This window comes from Schistosoma mansoni, assembly GCF_000237925.1.
Source record: "Schistosoma mansoni, WGS project CABG00000000 data, supercontig 0126, strain Puerto Rico, whole genome shotgun sequence".
NCBI classification, from domain to species: domain Eukaryota; kingdom Metazoa; phylum Platyhelminthes; class Trematoda; order Strigeidida; family Schistosomatidae; genus Schistosoma; species Schistosoma mansoni.
The window spans coordinates 392575-415035 of record NW_017386035.1 but is presented as its reverse complement, the minus strand read 5'-3'; the positions used below and the strand labels follow the sequence as shown (position 1 = coordinate 415035).

At 34.8% G+C, this 22461-nt stretch overlaps 1 protein-coding gene across 1 annotated transcript in view; it reads right to left on the bottom strand.

The window, feature by feature from the left end:
• Window positions 1-2617: 2617 nt before the first annotated feature.
• Smp_130480 (TBC1 domain family member 15, putative) overlaps window positions 2618-22461 on the bottom strand; it is a gene marked incomplete at its 3' end in the record, with an annotated part of 32436 nt that continues 12592 nt past the window's right edge. The window contains exons 9-15 of the mRNA XM_018790042.1: window positions 18125-18219; window positions 12656-12772; window positions 10850-10950; window positions 8911-9010; window positions 5638-5735; window positions 3722-3838; window positions 2618-2956 (exon numbers count right to left, since the gene is read on the bottom strand). Of these exons, the coding sequence (XP_018646390.1) occupies window positions 2618-2956; window positions 3722-3838; window positions 5638-5735; window positions 8911-9010; window positions 10850-10950; window positions 12656-12772; window positions 18125-18219 (967 nt within the window). The remainder of the gene's footprint in view (window positions 2957-3721; window positions 3839-5637; window positions 5736-8910; window positions 9011-10849; window positions 10951-12655; window positions 12773-18124; window positions 18220-22461) is intronic.

Genomic DNA, 22461 nt, shown 5'->3' with positions numbered 1-22461 from the left:
TAATGGAACCGTTGTATCTTGGAGTGTGCTTTTTTGTAATGCTGCCCAAGGACAACTCATTGCTGTATATATACGTTTGATCTTTTTCCCCTTACGATTGCTGTGCTTCTGGCTGCTATGGAATATATTTTCCCCGCTTCCAACTTGGACTTCTTACTCTAGTTAGCTGGGTCTGGGACGCGTCAGAATAGCTAGCTCATTGGTCTCTGGTCACAAGTATTTGTTCCGTTAGCTGACTAGTGAATTCGAAACGCTTCAGATATAACACAAACTCAAGCGAACACACAACAGCCGGCTAGTTTAAGTAACGTCCCTAAACGTTTATTTGTGTTAATAACTAATAAGTTGTTTTATTGTTACATGAACTTTTGGACGTAATAAATATATTGCTATTTTTGGTCCGCCGCAATATTAATGGATTGCCCTCTTCCTACGAAAGCGTTCGAATAACTACATACGCTGGGAAAAACGGTCGTACTTATTAGCTATACCCACACTGTAGTTATTGATATCTTTTCATCCTCGTGTTTTACTCTTTTTCATTTCCATCTATTTGCTTATTTTCCTCCGAAAGTTGTTTATACTTAGAATTTTTTAAAATAAACAATCAAATGGTTGCTATATGTTACTACATCTGATTATCACAGCTGCTGTAGGACAAATGCACCAATTGGCATTCAAAAAATCTTAGTCCTTAGTAAAAAGTCAAACTCGTTAGCACTATAAATAGTGATATAAATAGGATAATGCAACTGGACGCAAACACGACCACTGGAACCAGGAGCTTTCTAGTGAAGGCACCCAACCACACTGTTAAAATCTGCTGTCCATTCGGCTAGATGGGATTGGATAACGAAGCCTGAGTAGTGGTCCGATAAAGAGAAAACTAACTTTGGACAAGAATTTCAATTTCAGATTCATCACATCAAAACCAAAACCCATTCATGTATATAATTCTGATCGTTTTATTGGATAGATTGACAGAAACAATAAAGCGAACCGAATGTTTCTCAATATGTCTTATTCAGAATGCCAAAGAGAGGTTACAGAGGACTGTGAGACCCAGAACAATTATATGATGGCTTAAATCAGTCATCAACAAAACGTATAATGCAGCGAAGGTCATTATCAAAGAAAGAACGGGGTACATCCTTCATTCAAGACCTAAAAGACATGAAAACGATTGCGTCACATCCCAATGCGTCTAATAATTTGAGTGTGTGTGTGGTCACACATACATAGGGAGGAGCAATCGTGATCTGAAAATTAGAGTGGGTGAACACGTACCAAAATGTCTGCAAAAACAAATAGAATCAAGTGACCCAATAAGAGTAGGGTATAAACATCCATCATCCTCTATTACTAAACATATAATCGAAACAGGTCATAAGACTGATCTTAACTCGTCTTTTGTGGTGTTGTATAAAAGGGCGTATACTGAGGTTTATTGAAGCCTTAGCCATACGAAAATTCAAACCCCCTTTGTGTATTCAAAAACAGTTTGTTCTCTCCTTAAACCTACCCTGGTAATATATGCTTATTATCCAGAGTGACTAGGTGTCAAATAGTTTTCACATTATTATTGTTATCCTTGTCTATTCTTACCCCCCATTTCCAGTCTAGTTGACCTTTTATTTTTATATATAAGTGTTCTTAACAAGTATATGTGTGATCAGATTGTTCGAAATGTATTGCGCTAATATATCACATAGTTCTGATAATCTTCGTCTTCTTATTACATTATCGAAATTATATGATGAACTATTATCCCCATTTACATCCCGTGACTTAATAAGTAGTCGGTTCATGTTAATCCTATGATGCCCTGTTTATAAGTCCAAAACCCATTTTTTCCTGCAGCATTCTACGTGGACTTTTAGAAAGTGTTATCTCAGGAAAAATACCAATCAAGTTATCACAAAAGAGAGCATAAGAGTGATCCCCACAGACATATTGAGGCCTTACTTTCTTTTAAAAGTTTCTACATGTACGCACAATTTAAATAACCTTTTAAGTACTTCGTGATTATTTATTACCTGAGAATGTTTAGACTACATTACATTGGAACTGATTCTATAGAACTATAATATCACCAAAATTCACTTATTAGGAATCTGTGCCGGTTAACTAATCGATCAAACGGTTGTTTTTCTTTCGGCAGTATGGCACTATCACAATGTTCCTACGTATCCTGGAGACTAATTATCTTTAAGAAAAACATTTGAAGGAGATGAAGATTCAATGAATTACTTTTCTTCGAAGAAATATTTTGATTTCTTTTCAACAGCTAGAAGAAAAGTCATTATTAAAAGTAGAATCACAGTGCTGATAGAGGAAAAATTACAAAGATAAAAAGATATAGTCAAATAAATTTAAGGGTAAGTAGATAAATGTATACATGAACAGAAGGGAGAACCATATTAAGTCTCCTAAGTGATGGATGCTCCTGGTTTACGTTGAATATGTGACACATAGAAATAGGAAAATGGTCATATGCACATTTTTCATAACCCAGCAGTTATCTAATAGGTCCAATTGAAAAGAGAGTTTATAAAGTACATTTTTGAGGAGTTTGAAACCTGGTATCTGTGTTAAGCATTATATATATAGTTTGTCACTAGAAGAATTGTCTATTACTACTAGATGGGATCATTAAAATTGACTGATTAGTTATATCTTCATTTGGATCGAACATTTCATTATCCATTAATACTTCTAGTTCCTCATTTAACAAAGTTGGTGAATAATCATAAATAGATGATGAACGCTCTGTACAACTGGTGTTTTTCTCTTTGTAGTCATTAACATGTCTAGATGTTGCTAAAGACTGTCCATGAATAATATCCTGCACAGAATGTGGTAAAGAATCAGAGATCTGTTCCAGCTGGCCTAACAAGGCTGTAGCACGAATTATAGAGTCTTCCAGTGGAATCTTCATGGATAATTCATTCACATGCTAAATTTTTCACAAAAACATTTACGCATTATTAACTGATTGATAATAAAGAAAATCAACATGTTCCATAAAGTAGTACATTAAATGTAATTCTAAATGAACTGTTTATCAAAAAAGGCATCGCTTCATATGGAAGATAATGGCTTGCGAGGCTACAACGACTGACTGAATTTCATATATATATATATATATATATATATATATATATATATATATATATAAAGGGTTTTTATGCCTGCGATGTTGATGTCGGAATGAAATGGTCGATTTCAGTGCCTGAATTTATAAGCCAAATATATTTTCAATGGGGGCTAGCAGTGAAATTCAGGACTCGGATTTCATCCTATTGGGGACTTAACAGGGCGCACTTAACTACATTCTAGTTTAAATGTTACAACTAACGATTAAATCAAGTACAAAATTTCAAAGATCAGTACCACCTGTTGAAGTGTTTTATTACGGGAACCGCTATATGTTCAACGGATATGTTATATATTATTAACCTGATAAAAATGATTTTCAGAGTCCCGAATACTAATAATATTTAAGAAGTCATTTAAATATTGATGTTCGCAAAACGAGTGGAATCATATATATATATATATATATATATATATATATATATATATATATACTCCGTAATATTTCATACTTCTGAGCTGCAATATCTTTACAGTATCGACATGTCGAATGTTTTTTTGAATTACATCAACCTTTTTACCAAGTAATAATTTTTGGTGATTTATTTTTATAAATAAAACTAACCTTCAGTATACTGTTTGCATCATATTTTCTATTCATGATATTATCTCTTTGAGACAAAAGTATAGCGGCAGCGAAAAAGATATGGAAATTCTTAGTCCGATAATCTGTCCAAAACGCCTAAAGAAAGCATTACACCAAGATTGATAACAATATAAATACAGAATAGACAGTTATGAACGGGTTTTTCACTTGTCATTAGCAAAAATCACTAGTAAATATAAGCATATCACGGAAACGTGTGACTTTAATTTAATTTCACAGTAATTGGTTGCGAAGTAGTAACCCATGTTATGTTTATCTAACTCGTAATCCTGATTGCATCCTATTGACCAAGTTGAATTCTGGGCACTGGTCTTCGTGAATGGACACTACATGCACTATGTTATGATGTTACGTAGTTGGAATTGTCGACTGGAAACCATAAACCTAGGGTTTCATTCCAAGTTAGAACTAGTCGGCGTAAATTACTAGCAATCTTCAGGGAACTGACATGGCGATTGTTACTAATCAATCACCAATCAACATAAATATCTCGGTTTTGCGAGATATCAGGCGAAGCCCGAACAGTTCAATGGCAACGCCTCAGATTATAAAACTGTGTGATCCAGACTTGAATTTCACATAGGACACCAGTTCAGGATTGCAGATACTTCTTGTTAACAAGTGTCAACTAGCGCAAAACAGTGCTACAGTAGGTTTGAAGATTCACAGGGGAGTGCAAAATCTTTAGAAACAATGAGAGCTGACTGGATCACACAGACTGAGAAGTTATTGGACTTTTTATTGGACCCATAAACCACTGTCATATACTTTGTCGTTCCAGATTTACCATTAATTAATTTCTTATTACTCCGATTTATAAGCAAACAGTGTAATTACCTAACTGTGTTGCTGTATCGTCAGGTATATTGTGTAGATTCTGAGTCATGACAGAATGAATTACAATAGAGGACTGATCAGCATCCTATATACGTCTTCTGATTGGACACCAGGTTAGGAGCTCAAAGAGCAGTAAGCTATAAGGTCTGGGTTGTTGTTCATTGGTCGATGTCTAAACTGGTAAAAAGGTCACCGATCCTACTGGCAATATAAGCGAAATAATCGATAGTCGGACTAGAGAGGAAGAGAGAGAGAGAGAGGATACAACCGCTGTTTTGTAATTACAACTTGGTCACACGAGATGGCAACATAAATCAACCACCTACTTGCTTGTTTTTTTCTGTTATGCCAGAAATATCTTCAGGGTTTTCCTTATGTTACTAATTTGTTCGTTTGATTTCCTTTTTTTCGGTTCTCTGCAGCCATTGATAGATTTATATTTTTATATGTTTTAATTGATTTCCACTATCTGTATTAATATGAAGTATGGGCGAGATAAACGAACGCAAAATTTTCTTAAAATCCTACGACGTTTAGCATGTCAGACTACATGAATATAGCCTAAAAATTACAAACATATGAGGATATAAAGAGAAGTAACAAATAACTGACAAGTGATTGTAGGTGGCTAACCCCGCCTGTAGCTCTCACAGGGCTACTGAAGGTCCCAGGTCCGGGCAAAGGAGGAGGGTTGGGCATGGGGTCGGCAACCCTATCCCGTAGAAAAAAACTTTGCCAGAAAAAGAAACACTAACCAGATTGTAAGTGGTTATATGCCAATAAAAATATATTTCAAAACATTGAGTGAGGTAAATAAACACCTTTTAGTAAATAATATAATCACTAATAACAAATGAAGAGTTAGAGAAATAGTGAAAAGTTTTCTCAACTATTAGTGTGTAACTTTGGTAAACACAGGAAAAATAATCAGTTTAGTAAGTTAACAAAAAAAGAAACAACAACTTGGACATTTATTTAAAGAAACTATTGATTCAAAAAATTAAAACAATTATTAGCATATGATTAATTTAACATACCTCCCATAAAGTCATAGTATCTTTGTATGAGAACTCTCGTTTGAAATGAATTAACAACCAGCGGAAGCAAAACGGCATTTCCTTGGCGCTTTTCGATTCTGTAAACATTTATTGTAGAATTTTTAGTAAAATAACATTCATAAGATGGAAAATGGTTATCAGTTTACGTAAATGAACAAAACCAAAGTATATAAAGAATACAAATTTTTACGTGATATCAAATGATAGTATCCTTCCGAGCATCTTCAGTGTAAGTTTTCTATCAACTAGATGAAAATTTGTAATTTTACAATCGCTTAAAATGAGATTTAATTTAACAACTACAAGTGAATTGAATCGAGGAAGCCATATGCTTATAAAACTGCATAAACTCTGCCAAGTTTATTATTCATGCAATGTCAGCTAATATATAATAAAGTCAGTAGAAAATTGTTAACTAACACTACAATGCGTCATCATAATGATTTCTAGACAGATACTGTTGGAAAAGTCTATTATTCATTAGTCAGTAAGCTTAATGATAGACAAGAAAGAATTAACAGATGCCATTGAAATCATGGACCGATCATTGATAGATCACCATTGAAAACCTGGTCTAACATTGGTCGGTTCAATTAAATTTAATAATCTCAAACTAACACTCAGAGAAACTCTTAAATAAACCAGCTACATCGAATCCACCGGACATCGAAGCAGTACACACAGCCCTTCCCACAGATTTCATTCCAATAACGATCGAAGAAATCAGTATAGCCATCACACAAATTAAGAGACGGAAAGAAGCACAACCTGACAATATACCAGCTGAAGCTCTGAAGTCAGACATAAAAGTAAATGCAAGTATGCTTATCGTCCTATTCAGGAAAATTTGGGAGAAAGAACAGGTGCCAACAGACTGGAAAGAAGAATACCAAGGATATCAAGATGCCAAAGAAAGATCTGAGCTAATGTGAGAATTACAGAGTGATCACACTATTATTAGTGCCGGGAGGTTTTCATCAGACTGTTGCCGAACCGAATGAAAGACTAAGTAAACGCCAAACTTCGAGATGAACATACCGGATTCTGTGAGGATAGGTCGTGCAAGACCAAATGAAGACACTAAGGATCATCGTTGAACAATTAATTGAATGGAACTCGTAACTATACATGAACTTCCTTGGCTATGAGAAAGCAATTGACATTGTGGATAGGAGAACTTCTTCAACACTATTGAGTACCCGAGAAAATCGTCAACATCATCCAGAATTCATACGACGGACTACAGTGCAAAGCCGTGCTTGGAGGAGAGCCGTCAGATGCATTTCAAGTGAAGACCGCAGTCAGACAAGGCTGCTTACTCTCCAACTTCCTCTTTCTTTTGGTGGTCAACTGGATTATGAAGACTTCCACACCTGAGTGGAGGCACGGAATACAATAGGAAACTTCGACGCACCTAGACAATCTGGACTTCGCAGGTAACCTAGTCCTTCTATCACATATACACGAACAAATGCAGTTGCAGACAAATAGTGTAGCAATAGCCTCTGCATCAGTAGGCCTGAACATACACAACGGAAAAAGCAACATCATGAAATACAACACGGAGAACACTAACTCATTCGCACTTGATGGAGAAACTCTGGAAGAGGTGGGAACATTCACGTACCTCAGCAGGCAGCACCATCGATGAACAAGGAGGATCTGGTGAAGTCGTAAACAAAAGGAATGGTAAAGTAAGGACGGCATTCCTACAACCGAAGAATGTATGAACTCAAAGTAACTCTCAACCAACATCAGAGTCAAAATACGAACGTCAAGACAGTTCTACTGTATGGAGCTGAAAATTCGAAGACTACTACAACCACCATCAAAAAGGTACAAGTATGTATAAACAATGGTCTACGTGAGATACTCAATGTCTGTTGGTCGGATACCATCAGCAACAGACTACTGTGGGAGAGAACAGACCACCTTCCAACGGAAGAGGAAAAGAGGTTGGGAGTGGATAGGACATACATTACAGAAATCACCAAGCTGCATCACGAAGAAAGCGCTAAGTTGGAATCCTGAAGGGAAACGGAAAAGAGGAAAGCCAAAGAACACACTGCGTCGGTAATCAGAAGCAAATATTAAAATGATGAATAGCAACTGGAAAGGATTTTCCAGGACAGAGTTTGACAGAGAATTCTGGTGGCCGGCCTATGCTCCTCGGCGAGAGGTAACAGGTGTAAGTAAGTACACAACTAAACTGAAAATTAACAGATGTAGTTAATTCCGTAAGCTTCACTTTTAGAAAGAAAGAGAGAAAACAGTTCATAGATGATACTTATAATTAAGTAGATCGGGATGACTAATGTTTACCATATGTGCCTTTCAGGAATTGCTAGTGTATATTGTAACCAGAAAATGAGGGATGTGAAAATTAGAAGTAGGATACTAGGTGAATACGCTACATCAGTTGATGAGGTTTTTATCGACTGAGGTGGTTGGAATAAGACGTATCATGCATACTTAACCACTGTCTAACAAGACCAGTGATAATAGCTGAAATGAGAGTAGGTTGGTAGAAAGCTATAGGTGGCCAAATCAAAAAGTGATATAAGTCCATTAAGCCATTGGTTGTTAAACTGAGGTGTGTTGGTAGATGCAGATAACCTAGTCAAAGTCGACACGATAGTCCCAGTTAGTGGTTAAAAACGTAAGGTGGCATGACTTAGAAGTAATCTCAATGGTACAGTTATATTTACTGTGCGTCCTGCCTTAGATACAAAGCTTTTTCTTTATTTCAAATTTTTCTATTCTACGAATTCACATTTTTCCGAGTCGTATTTTCTATGCTTAATTTTTTTAATTACCACCAATAATGTCACTGCTTATAGTGCTCTAGCATGCAGTTGTGCTGTTGAAGTGTAATAACTTGAACCGATGTACATACATGCCAGCTTTGATGTTGCGTATGACTGATAATTTAAGGATTTTCGATATTCTTATATAATAAAAGAAAAAAAGTACCCAGTTGTTGTTATTAAGTTATAATAGAAAATCATATGAAACATTATTCTTTCGATATTTCAGGTAGATTTACGAATTATTGGAAGAATTAGAGATACCTATCAAAAAATGTGATAGCTATGTGAGGGTATAGAGTAAGTAGATAATTACAACCTAAAGATAGATATAGGTCGTTTTTTTTAAATTTTGGTTGTACATATTATTCTATCTATAACTTAAATTTCCTGGAATATTTTATCCTGATCTTAATAAAATTGTCATTAATTTAATAAAATTTACCAAGATATTCACTGAAAGTCGGATCAACTATTTCAATCAATGAAAATAATTGATTAAATTGTTCTCTGACGGCATTGAGTTCACCATTGAAATTAGATTCCTATAATAAAGAAACAGAAAAATTCCTAATAGAACATATATATATATCATAATTTTACCATCACATATTCAATAAGCAAACACTCAACATATTAACAAGAAACGAATAAAATGTTCTTGAACAAATATTAGACTATCATCAGGATTTATCTGGAACCAAATGACTATCATTAATACTGCCATGAGGATTAATTCAAGTGGTTCGTGTCGTCTATCTTTCAACTGTACAAATATTCCAATAATATATATATCCTGTATATCCTTTAAAGAAACAAGAGATGAATACATTGGAATATATTCAGTTAATAAGTGATGAGTTGAAAAGAGAGCTGTAACAACTGAACTGGTAGAAAACTCTCTTGTTTGGAGATAGGTATCTAGTTATAATTATGAAAAATATTAATATAAAATTTTATTAAATAATTATAATTTGACTATATATGAAAAAGAAGTTCGTTGTTATATTGTACACTTAATTCGGAGCGCTCCTTACTGAAACAACGTTTATATTACTGAATAACATTATTGTTATTATAATCATTATTATTAACATACAAGAGGGAAAAACAAAACTAGATTTCTTCTACAAATTAAACTAACAAGACTGGAATAGAAGCGAAGTAAGATGACAATAGAAAACGAATGATAAATAAATAGAAAGAAAGAAAATGTGGGAATATGAAATAATCATTATTTCTTTGTTCAGCATTGTAATTAATGTGAAAATCAAGAAACTCCTCTTTTAAATGGTTCTAAATTATTTTAAAATACAAAGCTTAGTAGATGTCTGTTGTTAGTGTATACACGAAACTACTACTAACACTTAATTTACATTACGTCACATTCTTCTGTTTTGAGTAATGTTCTTTATTTTGTCTAGTTTGTAGCACACTCGAAATTTCCATTAGAATCGGACGAAAACTGGATTTTTCGAAAATTAGCATTTCGGATTTTTTAAATTTTCAAGTGCAACGCTAAATTAGACGTTATGAAGCTTACATAATGAATGGCTGAATCTCGAAGACACTGAAAAAATCTATAAATATCCATGCTTTTTCGATGTATCTTAGTCAATTGTGGCGGGAATAAATCTGAGCACTGTTCGGTTGTTTTCGCAATAGTTAAATGAAAATTTAAGCTTTTGGATAATGCCATAAGACGAGGGTTATCAGAATTATGTGATATATTTGCGTAATGCATTTTGAACAATCTGATCATAACTATACTTGTAAAGACATTATATATGAAGAATAAGAGTTGAACTAGAATGAAATCCCCTATGTATTTTCAAAAACAATTTGTTCTAACACTTAACCTATCCTGATTTCCATGATTTATTATCCAGCGTCTTTTTTAACATTGTTTTTGTGTAGTTTACTATTATCTTTCTCCCCTTCACCTCTTACTTTGTCTAGTTGACATTTTATTGTTCATATATGATATCTCAACAATTATGTGTGCGATCAAACTGTTCGAAATGCATTGCGGAAATATATCACATGATTCTGATAATTTTCCAGCTTCACATCGTATTATCCAAGCTTATTGAAAGGACTAATATTTTTCAAATTTTTGGAAATCTTGGCATTAAAAAATCCACATTTTCCTCATGCTTTTCAGCATATTACTAGGCTAAACATTCAATAAAGGTGAATGGATACACAAACATTGGTATACGTTCGTAATTCTGGACATTTATACGTTGCCCTAAGCTCAAACGATGTAAAGAACGAACACTACTGAAGTCAATAGATTTCATAGGTAAAATGAGTAATATAATACACTTTTTTCAGTTATATATATATATATATATATATATATATATATGTGAAAAACTTACTAGTCTGTTCATTAAACCAACAAAACACCAAAAAGAATCTTCTTCATCTTTAATAACATAAAGTATTAATGCGAGTAAATCATTCATTCCTTGGAAGTAACCTGAAGCACAAACACATACAAAAAACAAATATAATTGAAATAGATGATCATGAGAACAGAATCAAAATGTTTGATAAGAATCAAGACGAATGTTTTAGATCAATTTTAAAACGGTATCTCTTAGACATATCCAAGGAAAAACTCTGTCGACATTTTCATTATCAATGTACACGATTTTAAGTTGTAAGAATGCATTTTTAAAATAATTGAGGATATTTATGATTATTCTCTCCTTTTCATTTCTCATTAGCAAAAAGGTTTCAAGTGATATTTTAAAAGTTATTCCTAATAAGAATACAAAATGAATTATCATAGCGATTTTCTCAAAACTGTAATCTACTCCATTTCATTGATAATTCGCTTTTATTTGATTGACGTCAATCAAGAGATCAGGGGAATGTGACCAAAAAATTAGGTCATTAGAATAAAACCAATTATTAAAAAAAACCAATCATGTAAATAAACAATCTAGATATTTGTTGATGACTGAATGCAATCGGTTGGAAGTCTTATGTTTCATTAGGAAGACTTATTTCTAATTACAAGTTAACTGATGTTGTTTGAGGATTTGAACTCGCATCGTTTTCTGGTGTCATAATCAATGGCATTACCACTGAAATATTCTGGTTGTGACTGACATTCAGTAAGATGGAGATATCTAAATCAATCAGACATTGAGTAGAAGTTGTCTAATTCAGTGTTGATAAAATTTGTTCCAACTCATTAACTAATAATTCCCAACTGGCTATTTGCTAATTCACTTTGCTCATTCAACTTTAAACAAAGATGAACAGTGAATTCAAGTTACTTTATTTAGTTGTAAAAGTTTCTCAAGGTAAAATTTGATAAATATCAAATACTGGACAATATTACATTAGTTGATGACTGATTAATATAGACCTAGATAATATATGCAGCAGTTAAATGGTGTCATTTAATGACTTTAAAATTTTGTACATTATCTCTACAACAACTGAATTGGACGTGTGCAGTTTTAAGGAAAACAATGTCGGTAGTAGTAAAGTAAACGCTTAAGACAGTTAATTTATTAGGCTACTATTGACATAGATTGAAAAAAATAATAACATCTAGTGTGTGGAGGTGTACAGAATTTGACATAATCAGTAGGATCATAGTTTAACATAAGCAAATATAACTTATTTTGCAAAAATATGGTTTGTTAAATTGTATTGTACGTTATTTTTTGCACACTTGTTTATCATTCTAAAGTGGACAACCATATTTCGTTTTGTCTTAGGGGTAGAGCTCGAATTAAGAAGAATTGGATGTTAATTTACTCACCGATCATTACTGGAAGATTTATTGATTCACTGTAGACCGATGGTGAATGATTTATGGACAAACAATAACTGTTCAGACTGTTTTCTTGTAAAATCACTACATTTATAAATGACAGGATTTCATATTTTTTTGAATGTTTAATAAGGTATAAATAAACTTTGCTTAAAAAACAATGATTAAAAGTTTGACATTGATGGCTTCAAATATCTATTCTAATATCCTGGAGACGCCGATATATCCATAAGTCCTAATAAGCGATCTCAAATTAACGTGAAATCGATATTTTTCTCAATTAGTCAGTAACTTTGACATAATCAGTTACTAATTAGACAACGTCTAAATTCAAAACAACTAATCACATAATAATAACTCAGTGAATATAAACAGTTAATTTCAAGCTTACCGAAATCCATATTATATATAGTATACGTGATAAGTATATCTGAAAGACGTGTCAAATTCCCATGACTATCATCTGAGTAAAAATCAGTTTTCCGATCAGTACGTGGAACGTCTTTATCTAAGTATGTTGATATATAACAAAACAAAAAGAATAGGTATTAGTTGTGTCAAGAAAAACAAAGTGTATTGTACACAAAAAATAAATTAGGACAAATACAGTCAACAATAAATACCAAAACATACTTCAAAGAAGAATTGTTCTTAATAATCAATTGAAGTGGTTTTATAACACTTAAATAAGTAAGTTGATAATATACGTGTAATAAACTGTATACAAATAAACATCACGTAAACAATAGTGGAATTCAATAAAACTACTCCAGTACAGTTGGAGGATAAAAGTAAAGAAAAGTTGAAGGATATTGTTAACCGGAAATGGAATATTCTGAAATTAACTCAATTGAATAAGAAGCAAATGTCAGAAATCTAAGCCTCGTTAAATACACAAATAAAAGCTCTGTCCTAACTCTTAAAGGGAAATCAACACAATAAAGGTCAGATATCTATGGGATGACATATGAAGAATGAAGCATGGAATTAATAGATAATAGCTTCGTTTGTATAAAGTATACTGAATCTAATTCTGACATGATATATACTCTAAATGATAAAGGATTACAATGATCTTTCCATCAACTTATTTGAAATATCATAGTAGGCATAGATCACGTTACGATGGCACAACCATGTCTAACACTGAAGTATATCTTTAAGAAACCAGTTGAGTTAGGATATAGAGTGCTATTGTGCTTTAAATTATTCGGAAATACCAAACAACAAAAGGAAGTTGCCTAAAGAACTAACGGTTAGTGAAAAATATCAAGAGGAAGATACTCTATGAAAGAAAGTGAAGAAGAAAAGAATGGATGTTGAGATCATAGTAAAATGAGAGATTGAACATAATGCATTTGTGCAGAGGGGTTAGGCACGAATTGATGGATTGCGGCGTCCGAGGTAAGTAAGCTTTTAATTTGCACTCCGTATGGTCCTTTGTATGACTATAGAAAAGGATTCTAACGGAGTGACGTGACCAGCACTTACGAAATGCCCTTGAATCGAATCGCTAGCTGACTTCCGTGATCCTTTTGAAAGCCACGCGGCGTAATGCTCATAAATTCATTTCTAAAGAGCTAACTTTGTGTTTCAAAAGAGCAAGTAAACTTAAATATGAACATTGATATGGCCTAAAGCACGAGGTTGTCCTTCATACATTCACCAAAATCCGAATGAAGAAGGTAATGTTCAGAATGCTTTCTTCAAGGATCTAGAAGATTTGTTTTTATCTAATAATTGATCGAGTTTACCGCACAATCCTCCAACCAAATATTTTGGGCCTACTAACATGGTTCAGTCCAATGGTCAATGAGTTTATAGACTGGTTCTACATCTTGATTTGTATATACCTTTCTCCAAACTTAATCTTAAAACAGCCAGCATTGCTCATACAGATAAGTAGGTAGTGAATAGGCATACGTAATCGTTAAAACGTGTTTGCCTGAGTGCCCTGTTTATATATGACGTGATAATGCCCGCCAATTAGAGGGCAGTGAATTATCGATCGGATGAAATACGAAACGCGTACGAGCAGTCTAGAGCACTTGTCGGTCCTGCTATCTGCCTAGCCCAGCCAGTTAAGTTCAGAACACCAAAAAGAGCCTCTGCAATATGAATCATTATTCTCAAGCATACTGGGTTTATATATCAAGCAGACTGACCACATCGTACCATAAAATAGAAAATAACATTTGTACAAGATCTAGCCAAATGTGGCTATGAATAGGGGGAACAGTAATTAATAGACTGGGTATAACTCAGGATTGGTGAATCGTATAGTAGTAGTCTATGGGTCAAAATAAAGCTTATAATAAAAGGAACATGAATATGAATAGTTTAGTCACTTAACAATTATACAATAGGAAATATACACATCATATTGGTCCATAAATAGTTCTCAAAAGTTACCATTCACAATTCACTTTGGGATATAACAGTAATACATGCCTCAAGCAAGTCAGTCAACGAAAATTCTCAACTTCGTCAACCGGTTTAGCATCTTTGTTTAGTAAACTTAAGCTGGGCACTGCTCACTACGTTGGTTTATCAAACGCTTGCAATCTTTCGAAGATATCTATTGTAAAATGCTTAAAGACCACCCAAGTTGTCTAAGAGCTATAAAATAATGCCGCGAGAAAGAATTGGAAGCAATTAGGACCGTTAAGCAATATACTTGCTCTTTAGTTTATAGGGGGAAATGTCACTTGCGCCATATGTGACTTAAGTTGATAAAAGTCTGGTGAGATTTCTAAATTCATGCAGACATAGACTAATCAGAGCTGGTGCGACTCCAAAGGTCAGCGTATTAGTCATCACACTAAACCACTTCACTCCCCATGATCAGTTTAGGGTTTAAAGAAGACCAGTACTGAGGTAACGTTTTGCATTTAGGAGTGGAACATATCCTAATCAAGCTCAAATTAATAATAAGAGCGTCTAGACTTAACTAAAGCATATATTTGTTATTTCATAATAATGGAAATAAATTGTGACAGTTTATGAAATTCACAGGAACTATTCGGACGCACAGACATCTGAGGAATATCATCCTATCGATGGTGATCGAATTAAGTTTTGATGAATTGGCTTCCAGTTGCTTTCAACTACCCAGTTTCAACGAGATATCATCCCTGTTTTAATTTAAAATAGTTGATAGATGATCAAGATCTCAGCCTGAATCCTTGCAAATAGTCTTAGATACATTTTTTGCCAGATAACGGACCATCTACATCACATTTATTCGCATGCCTATTAGGACTGTATTATTAAAATGATTAGGAATATAATCAGCACTTGACGAGAAGTGACATGTTCGATTCATTCAACAATCAACAAAACATGTTGTGTAGGCAGTTTCGTTTATTGAAAAGTTATCAATTAAAGGGAATATACCTACTGCGACTAACTGATTTCAATGGTTTAGTCTTTTTAACTTCATCTTTTTATCATTATAATAAAGATATTAATTAGACATGAATCATATTTCTTAACACACACTCATACTTTTTAACAACATTCAAAGGAAACAGCATAAAACAATGGCTACTGTTAAAAAAAGAAATAACTCCGCCTGTAGCTCCTCTGGGGGCTACTGCCGGTCCCAAGCCCGGGTAAAGGAGGAGGGTTGGGCATGGGGTTAGCGACCCCATCCCGTAGAAAACCAACTCGCTAAAAAACGCTAACCAGAAAAAATTACTCAAACCATTTAAACTCTGCCATGGGAGTAGAAGGAATAAGAATCACCATCACAAGGAATGGATTACTGTTGATATACTGGATAAGATTCAAGAAAGGAGAATTAAGAAGACAGCAATCAATATCAGCTGAACAAGAGCAGAAAAAGCCAAGGCACAAGCTGAATACACAGAAGTAAACAAGCAAGTGAAGAGGAGCGTCAGAACCGATGAACGTAAACACGTGGAAGATTTAGCAATGACAGCGGAAAAGGCTGCAAGAGAGGGAACATTTCCAAGAACTCTTGAATCGACCAGCTCCACTGAACCCACCCAACATCGGAGCAGCACCCACAGACCTCCCAATCGATGTTGGCCCACCAACAATTGAAGAGATCAGCATGGCCACCAGACAAATCAAGAGCGGCAAAGCAGCGGGACCAGACAACATCCCGGCAGAGGCACTGAAAGCAGATGTAGCAGCAACTGCAAAGATACTCCACATTCTCTCCAGTAAGATTTGGGATGAAGAACAAGTACCAATAGACTGGAAAGAAGGACTTCTGATCAAGATACCAAAGAAAGGCGATCTCAGCAAGTCCGATAACTACAGGGGCATCACTCTTCTCTCAATACCAGGAAAAGTCTTCAACAGAATATTGTTAAACAGAGTGAAGGCTTCCGTAGACGCCCAACTTCGAGATCAACAAGCTGGATTTTGTAAGGATAGATCGTGTACAGACCGAATCGCAACTCTACGTATCATTGTGGAACAATCAATCGAATGGAATTCATCACTCTACATCAACTTCATTGACTACGAGAAGGCATTTGATAGCGTGGACAGGACGACACTATGGAGGCTTCTTCGACACTACGGCGTGCCTGAGAAGATAGTCAATATCATACGGAACTCCTATGATGGACTAAACTACCAAATCGTCCACGGAGGACAACTCATTCGAGGCAAAGACCGGTGTTAGGCAAGGTTGCTTATTCTCACCCTTTCTCTTTCTCCTAGTGATCGACTGGATCATGAAGACGTCAACATCTGGAGGAAATCACGGGATACAGTGGACAGCTAGGATGCAGCTGGACGATTTAGACTTCACAGATGATCTGGCTCTCCTATCACACACGCAACAACAAATTCAGGAGAAGACGACCAATGTAACAGCAACCTCAGCAGCAGTAGGTCTCAATATACACAAAGGGAAAAACAAGACTCTCCGATACAATACAACATACACCAATCGTATCACACCTGACGGAGAAGCTTTGCAGGATTTGAAAACCTTCACATATCTGGGCAGCATCATTGATGAACACGGTGGATCAGATGCAGATGTGAAGACGTGGATCGGCAAAGCAAGAACAATGCATTTACAACTGAAGAACATCTGGAACTCAAAACAATTGTCAACCAACACCAAGGTTAGAATTTTCAATACAAATGTCAAGACAGTTCTACTGTATGGGGCGGAGACGTGGAGAACTACGAAAGCCATTATCCAGAAGATACAAGTGTTCATCAACAGCTGTCTACGCAAGATACTTCGGATCAGATGGCCAGACACTATCAGCAACAAGTTACTGTGGGAGAGAACAAACCAGATTCCATCAAGCGGAGGAAGAAATCAGGAAGAAGCGCTGGAAGTGGATTGGGCACACCTTGAGGAAATCACCCAATTGCGTCACAAGACAATCCCTCACATGGAATTCTGAAGGCCAAAGGAGAAGAGGAAGACCAAAAAACACATTACGCCGAGAAATAGAGACAGACATGAGAAGAATGAACAAAAAATGGATAGAACTAGAAAAGAAGGCCCAGGACAGAGTGGGTTGGAGAAAGCTGGTCGGCGGCCTATGCTCCATTGGGAGTAACAGGCGTAAGTAAGTAAGTAAGTAAGTAAGTAAAAAAAGAAATGAACGGTAGTGAAATGTCAAATTTTTGCTAGTTATATTCCGAAAATTCTCATATAATTTATGATGAATGGTCACTTAAGATTGTTGAGCAATGTAAGGAGACGTCATATGCATAGGATAAATCAAGTAATATCTAAAAATAATTAATTTTCACCAAGGAAAGCGAAACATTTGTTTGCTTGATAAACATCACAATCGGAAAATGAAGTTATTACGTTCTTTAGATGAACGAAAGAAAATAACAATGAGGGACTTACCAATAAAACATTTACGATCACGAAACAATCCAAACCTAGCTTCTCGATCAGGGGACATTGACTTCCAAAATGTCTTCAAGATGTGATATTCACGACTGAAAAAAAATAGAAACGTAAAACGCTGGAGAATGTAGTTTATTGTATAATGAAGTAAGGATTTATGAGGAATATAACTATAGGAAAGAAACATTTAGAGTTTAACTCATTGAGTAATAACCATAATTATAAGACAGAAAAAAAAATTAAGGAAATAAGTTATCTGGACTTGTCTATTTTGATTACAAAGCCAGTTGAATGTTAATGCTTGACACTCTCTAAGTATAAAGGTCAAGTTTAAGTCTTCTGATTGTCATGGTTTCCATATAGGTCACATACGGAACAATTTTACTTCTAAAATTCAGTTTCACTTGTATGACGAGCTAAGCACAAAACGAAATAGGCTTCGAGTATTTTAATCACCACTGTTATCCGAAAGACAATGCCAGAGAGTCATCCATTAGGCGATGCAAATCATTGTGTGTTTAAGGAATGTTCTACATACTTTTAGATGAAGGTTTAACTTGGTAATTTCAAATAAACCTATGATAGGGTAGATTGTTAGTAATAAAATAATGACACAGTTCTGATCTCTCAACGAGTAAAAATTGAATTCCTGACGTTCTATGGCTCAGTATAAGTCACTTCTTCAGAGAACACAAAAATAGTTGAATAAATAGTACAAAGGAACGAAGCAATATATTTGACATAACCGAAACACGGATCTGATAAAGTTAATGCTGAGTCATTGTGGCCAAGGTAATGTGAGACATGCTGGTGTATTTATGTGTACATTAGTGGGTATTACCCAAAACTTGTCTTGATTCAGTTATTTATTTATTCTATGAAGAAGCAAATTACACTGAGCTGTGAAACGTCAGATATCCAATTTTCCACACATTTGGATATTGAAAATACATCATTATTGACTGAAGGGTTTTGCATTTTTCAATTATTAGTATCCAGGACTCAGTTGACTCGTTTGTTATGCCATATGGGCCTCCTAGAACGGATGTTCCAACAATCCTTGTATTTAAAACGTTATAATATTTTGAAAAAGTGACGACTCTCATGACGCAATTGTTTACTGGGTAACATACGCTGAAGTTTTGTGGTAATGGGTTTCACATACAAAATCCAATGACAGCGTTCATACCGAAATGCTATTGGATTTAGATAGGGAATCGCAGACACGATGAATTACGTTTAGTGCCACTGTATAAAAAAACGATCATTTTGTAAACAGAAAATACTGAAACTAATCAATTAAATGCTGAACACATCTTAACTAGTAATTCGTTTTTGTACTGTTTGTTTGAATCTTCCCACTGATGTTAAAAACTGAAATTGATCAGTCTCTTATTGAAATATATGCATCCTGTGAGGGTTCCCTCCATATTGTCTTAAGTTGCAAGCATTATAAGCAGAGGTGGACGGTGGCTAGCATTAGAATCCAGGACGCGCGTCTTGTCTTATTTGGGACTTGTCAGCTGGATGTGTCTGCATCCTAGAGTTGATGTTCACTCCGGAACTTGAGCCCAGTACCATCCGCTTCAACGCCTTCGAGTTATTCACTTAGCTACTGAGTTTAGATAGTCGCTAGCTTGTGTAATGGAGTGAAGTTTAATTTATTTTGTATTGGTTATTTGAATCTTCCCACCGTTCTTTAGGGATGCAATTAACCAGTCTCGTTTTGGTATATGTGGGTCTTGTGAGGATTGCCTTGACATTACCATCAAGTCAAAAGCATTTTAAGCAGAGAACAAACGTGTGTCCTGGTCTCCAGTGCTAGCCACTATCTCTGCTTAAATCATATTATAACCAATGGAAAATGTTAGTATCGAAGACAAATGACTGGTTGGACTAATATTAAAGCACATCTAAAAAAATTAAACCTTTAAGGAAAGATTATACAAAAGTTATTGCTTCATGCAAGTTGAGAACTGATGATCAAAAGGAAAAGTCAACGAGGTAAGTATATATATATATATCTTGAAAGTTAACAATAACAATCTCCACTTGTTTTAAGTCGTACATTTAAAGATTTCTTTTCTTATTATAATTTCCAAATCAAAGAAAGCCAGTGGTATTTATTATATTAGTAAATAAACTTAGTTTTATGAAATCAATAAGAATTAATTGACTAAAAAAGCAAAAGAACAGGAAATTTGATCATCATCATTAAACAATAATGGACAGCTGGAAACTTAGTTTTTATTCTGTAAACAAATGTTTATTAGTTGATGGAGCCTTTAATGACATGTATTACAGTGAGAATATAATTTAAAGAAGAAGAAACTTAGGTAAATAAACATTCAGGGTTATTGAAGTTGGGCAGTGACTAGTAGTGGAATACAGAAGATATATTACATTCTATTTGAAACTCAGATAATTAAATTGGACTGTTAATGATCACACAGACTCGAAACCATTACATTTTATCTTACCACTGAGCTACAGAGACAGAGTGGTCAATTGCAAATCTTGACATCAATAATAATGCACACCGCTATGATCTTCTTAATTGTTTGTACTTTACGCAATTTTAATTTGAAGGCTATACATTGAGAGGAGCACGAATATTATTACTGTTTGATCCTTACGACTTTATGAAGATATTAGCAAGAAAAAATAGATTACTACTTGCGTAACGCTATATGTTACCAATACTATTGAAAGCTATGTATGACTGGTGTTTTAATACAGTTTATAACACTATAACACATTATTTAGATTTGTTTTGATGACTTATATTTGATTTTCAAATTTTGCTAGTACAAAATTGTCCAAAACAAATGAACGAGAAACACATCCAATGAGCAAACATTGACTAAAGTGTAAGTGTAACTGCTGTTAATCTATGCATGTTAAAATACATAATTAGTAAAGTAGTGATAAATATCTGAGATGGTAAACTATAATGTGGGGATTCTTAGAATCAAAAAAATAAAGATTTGAAGAATGAAAGCGTAATGTTAATATTAATAAATAGCTAAACAGCCTATAAATTTGGTCTACAATCACCCTATTTTACCTTCAATTTACTATATTACAAAATCTGACTGAGTAGTTGATTTATTTCATTGATGTATATATTTATATTTCAATTGCTTAATTGGGCTACTAGAGTGGAAATATTTTCAACCATTGTGCATGCAAATAAATGATAACCTGAATTACAGTTACGTTTATTCTGACGCATAACATGAGTTGTTGTATAAGTGACTAAGACCTTCAGACTAACGAGAAAATGCATACTAGTCAGTGACCAATAGATACAAAGTGTGGATTTCCTAAGAAATTCGTACACTTATCACGAGAACAGTGATAAATTTGGTGATGGTTTCACTCTTTTTAAAGAGCTGTGGAGAATAGTGGATAAAGAAAGATTGTGCGATAGTATTTTATCACTAATTCTGTTAAATCCCTTATCTCTAAAAACCATCGATATTTACCTCCCGTGAAGAGATGATAAATCCACTTTGTTTTGTGATGAGATGTCCATGACTAAATACCAAAGCCTGGAGAAAGATGAACAGATTTTATCAGTATGTCGGGTTACAGATCTGTACTAATGGATAATCAATGTTGAAACATAGGTAGGGCTTCAATCAAGAGAGTTGAGTTTGATGGTAATGATAATAAAAGTTTTGTAAAAAAGGCCTATTTTATTTTTAAATTTATTTATTTATTTAAACACATAAATATTGATACAAAAAAGCGGCAGATACATATGCGCCACACTTCATTTGATTTGTGTAGGGATTGTGATACTGCCCGGGTGCCCAAACTGAAGCAGATGGTTTTCTTAGGAGACCACACCCGGAGCCTTTGACCTAAAGATCTGGTCCACAAGGCAGTGGAGCATCGTGAGGAGATGCAGTCTCATGTTATCTGGTGACCAACGATCGATTCGTACTCCATTTGTCCCCTCAGGATTCTGGAGTCCATGTGTACCATTGGTTTGGAATCAGGGTTTTCCAACTCCCCTAGGTGGACTTTCCGTGTCCACCAATCCGGTTAAAGCCCCGGACATTCGCTTTTCGTCCACTCAATTTCGTAAACAACACCCCCGCTACGAGAAGGCGGTGAGTATGACTTCCCTGACAGAGGCTATATACGCGTGGTCATGTGAGAGCATTTCGAGAGGGAGAGCGGACTCTCCCCACTCTCGGCCGTAGCAGGGCATTCGGGGATCAAAGTCAAAGCATAGATATTACATTAAAACATGACACATTCGAAGTTGTCATTGATAGTTTGTATGAATTGTTTCAACAAACTATAATCTTCCCACACGTATC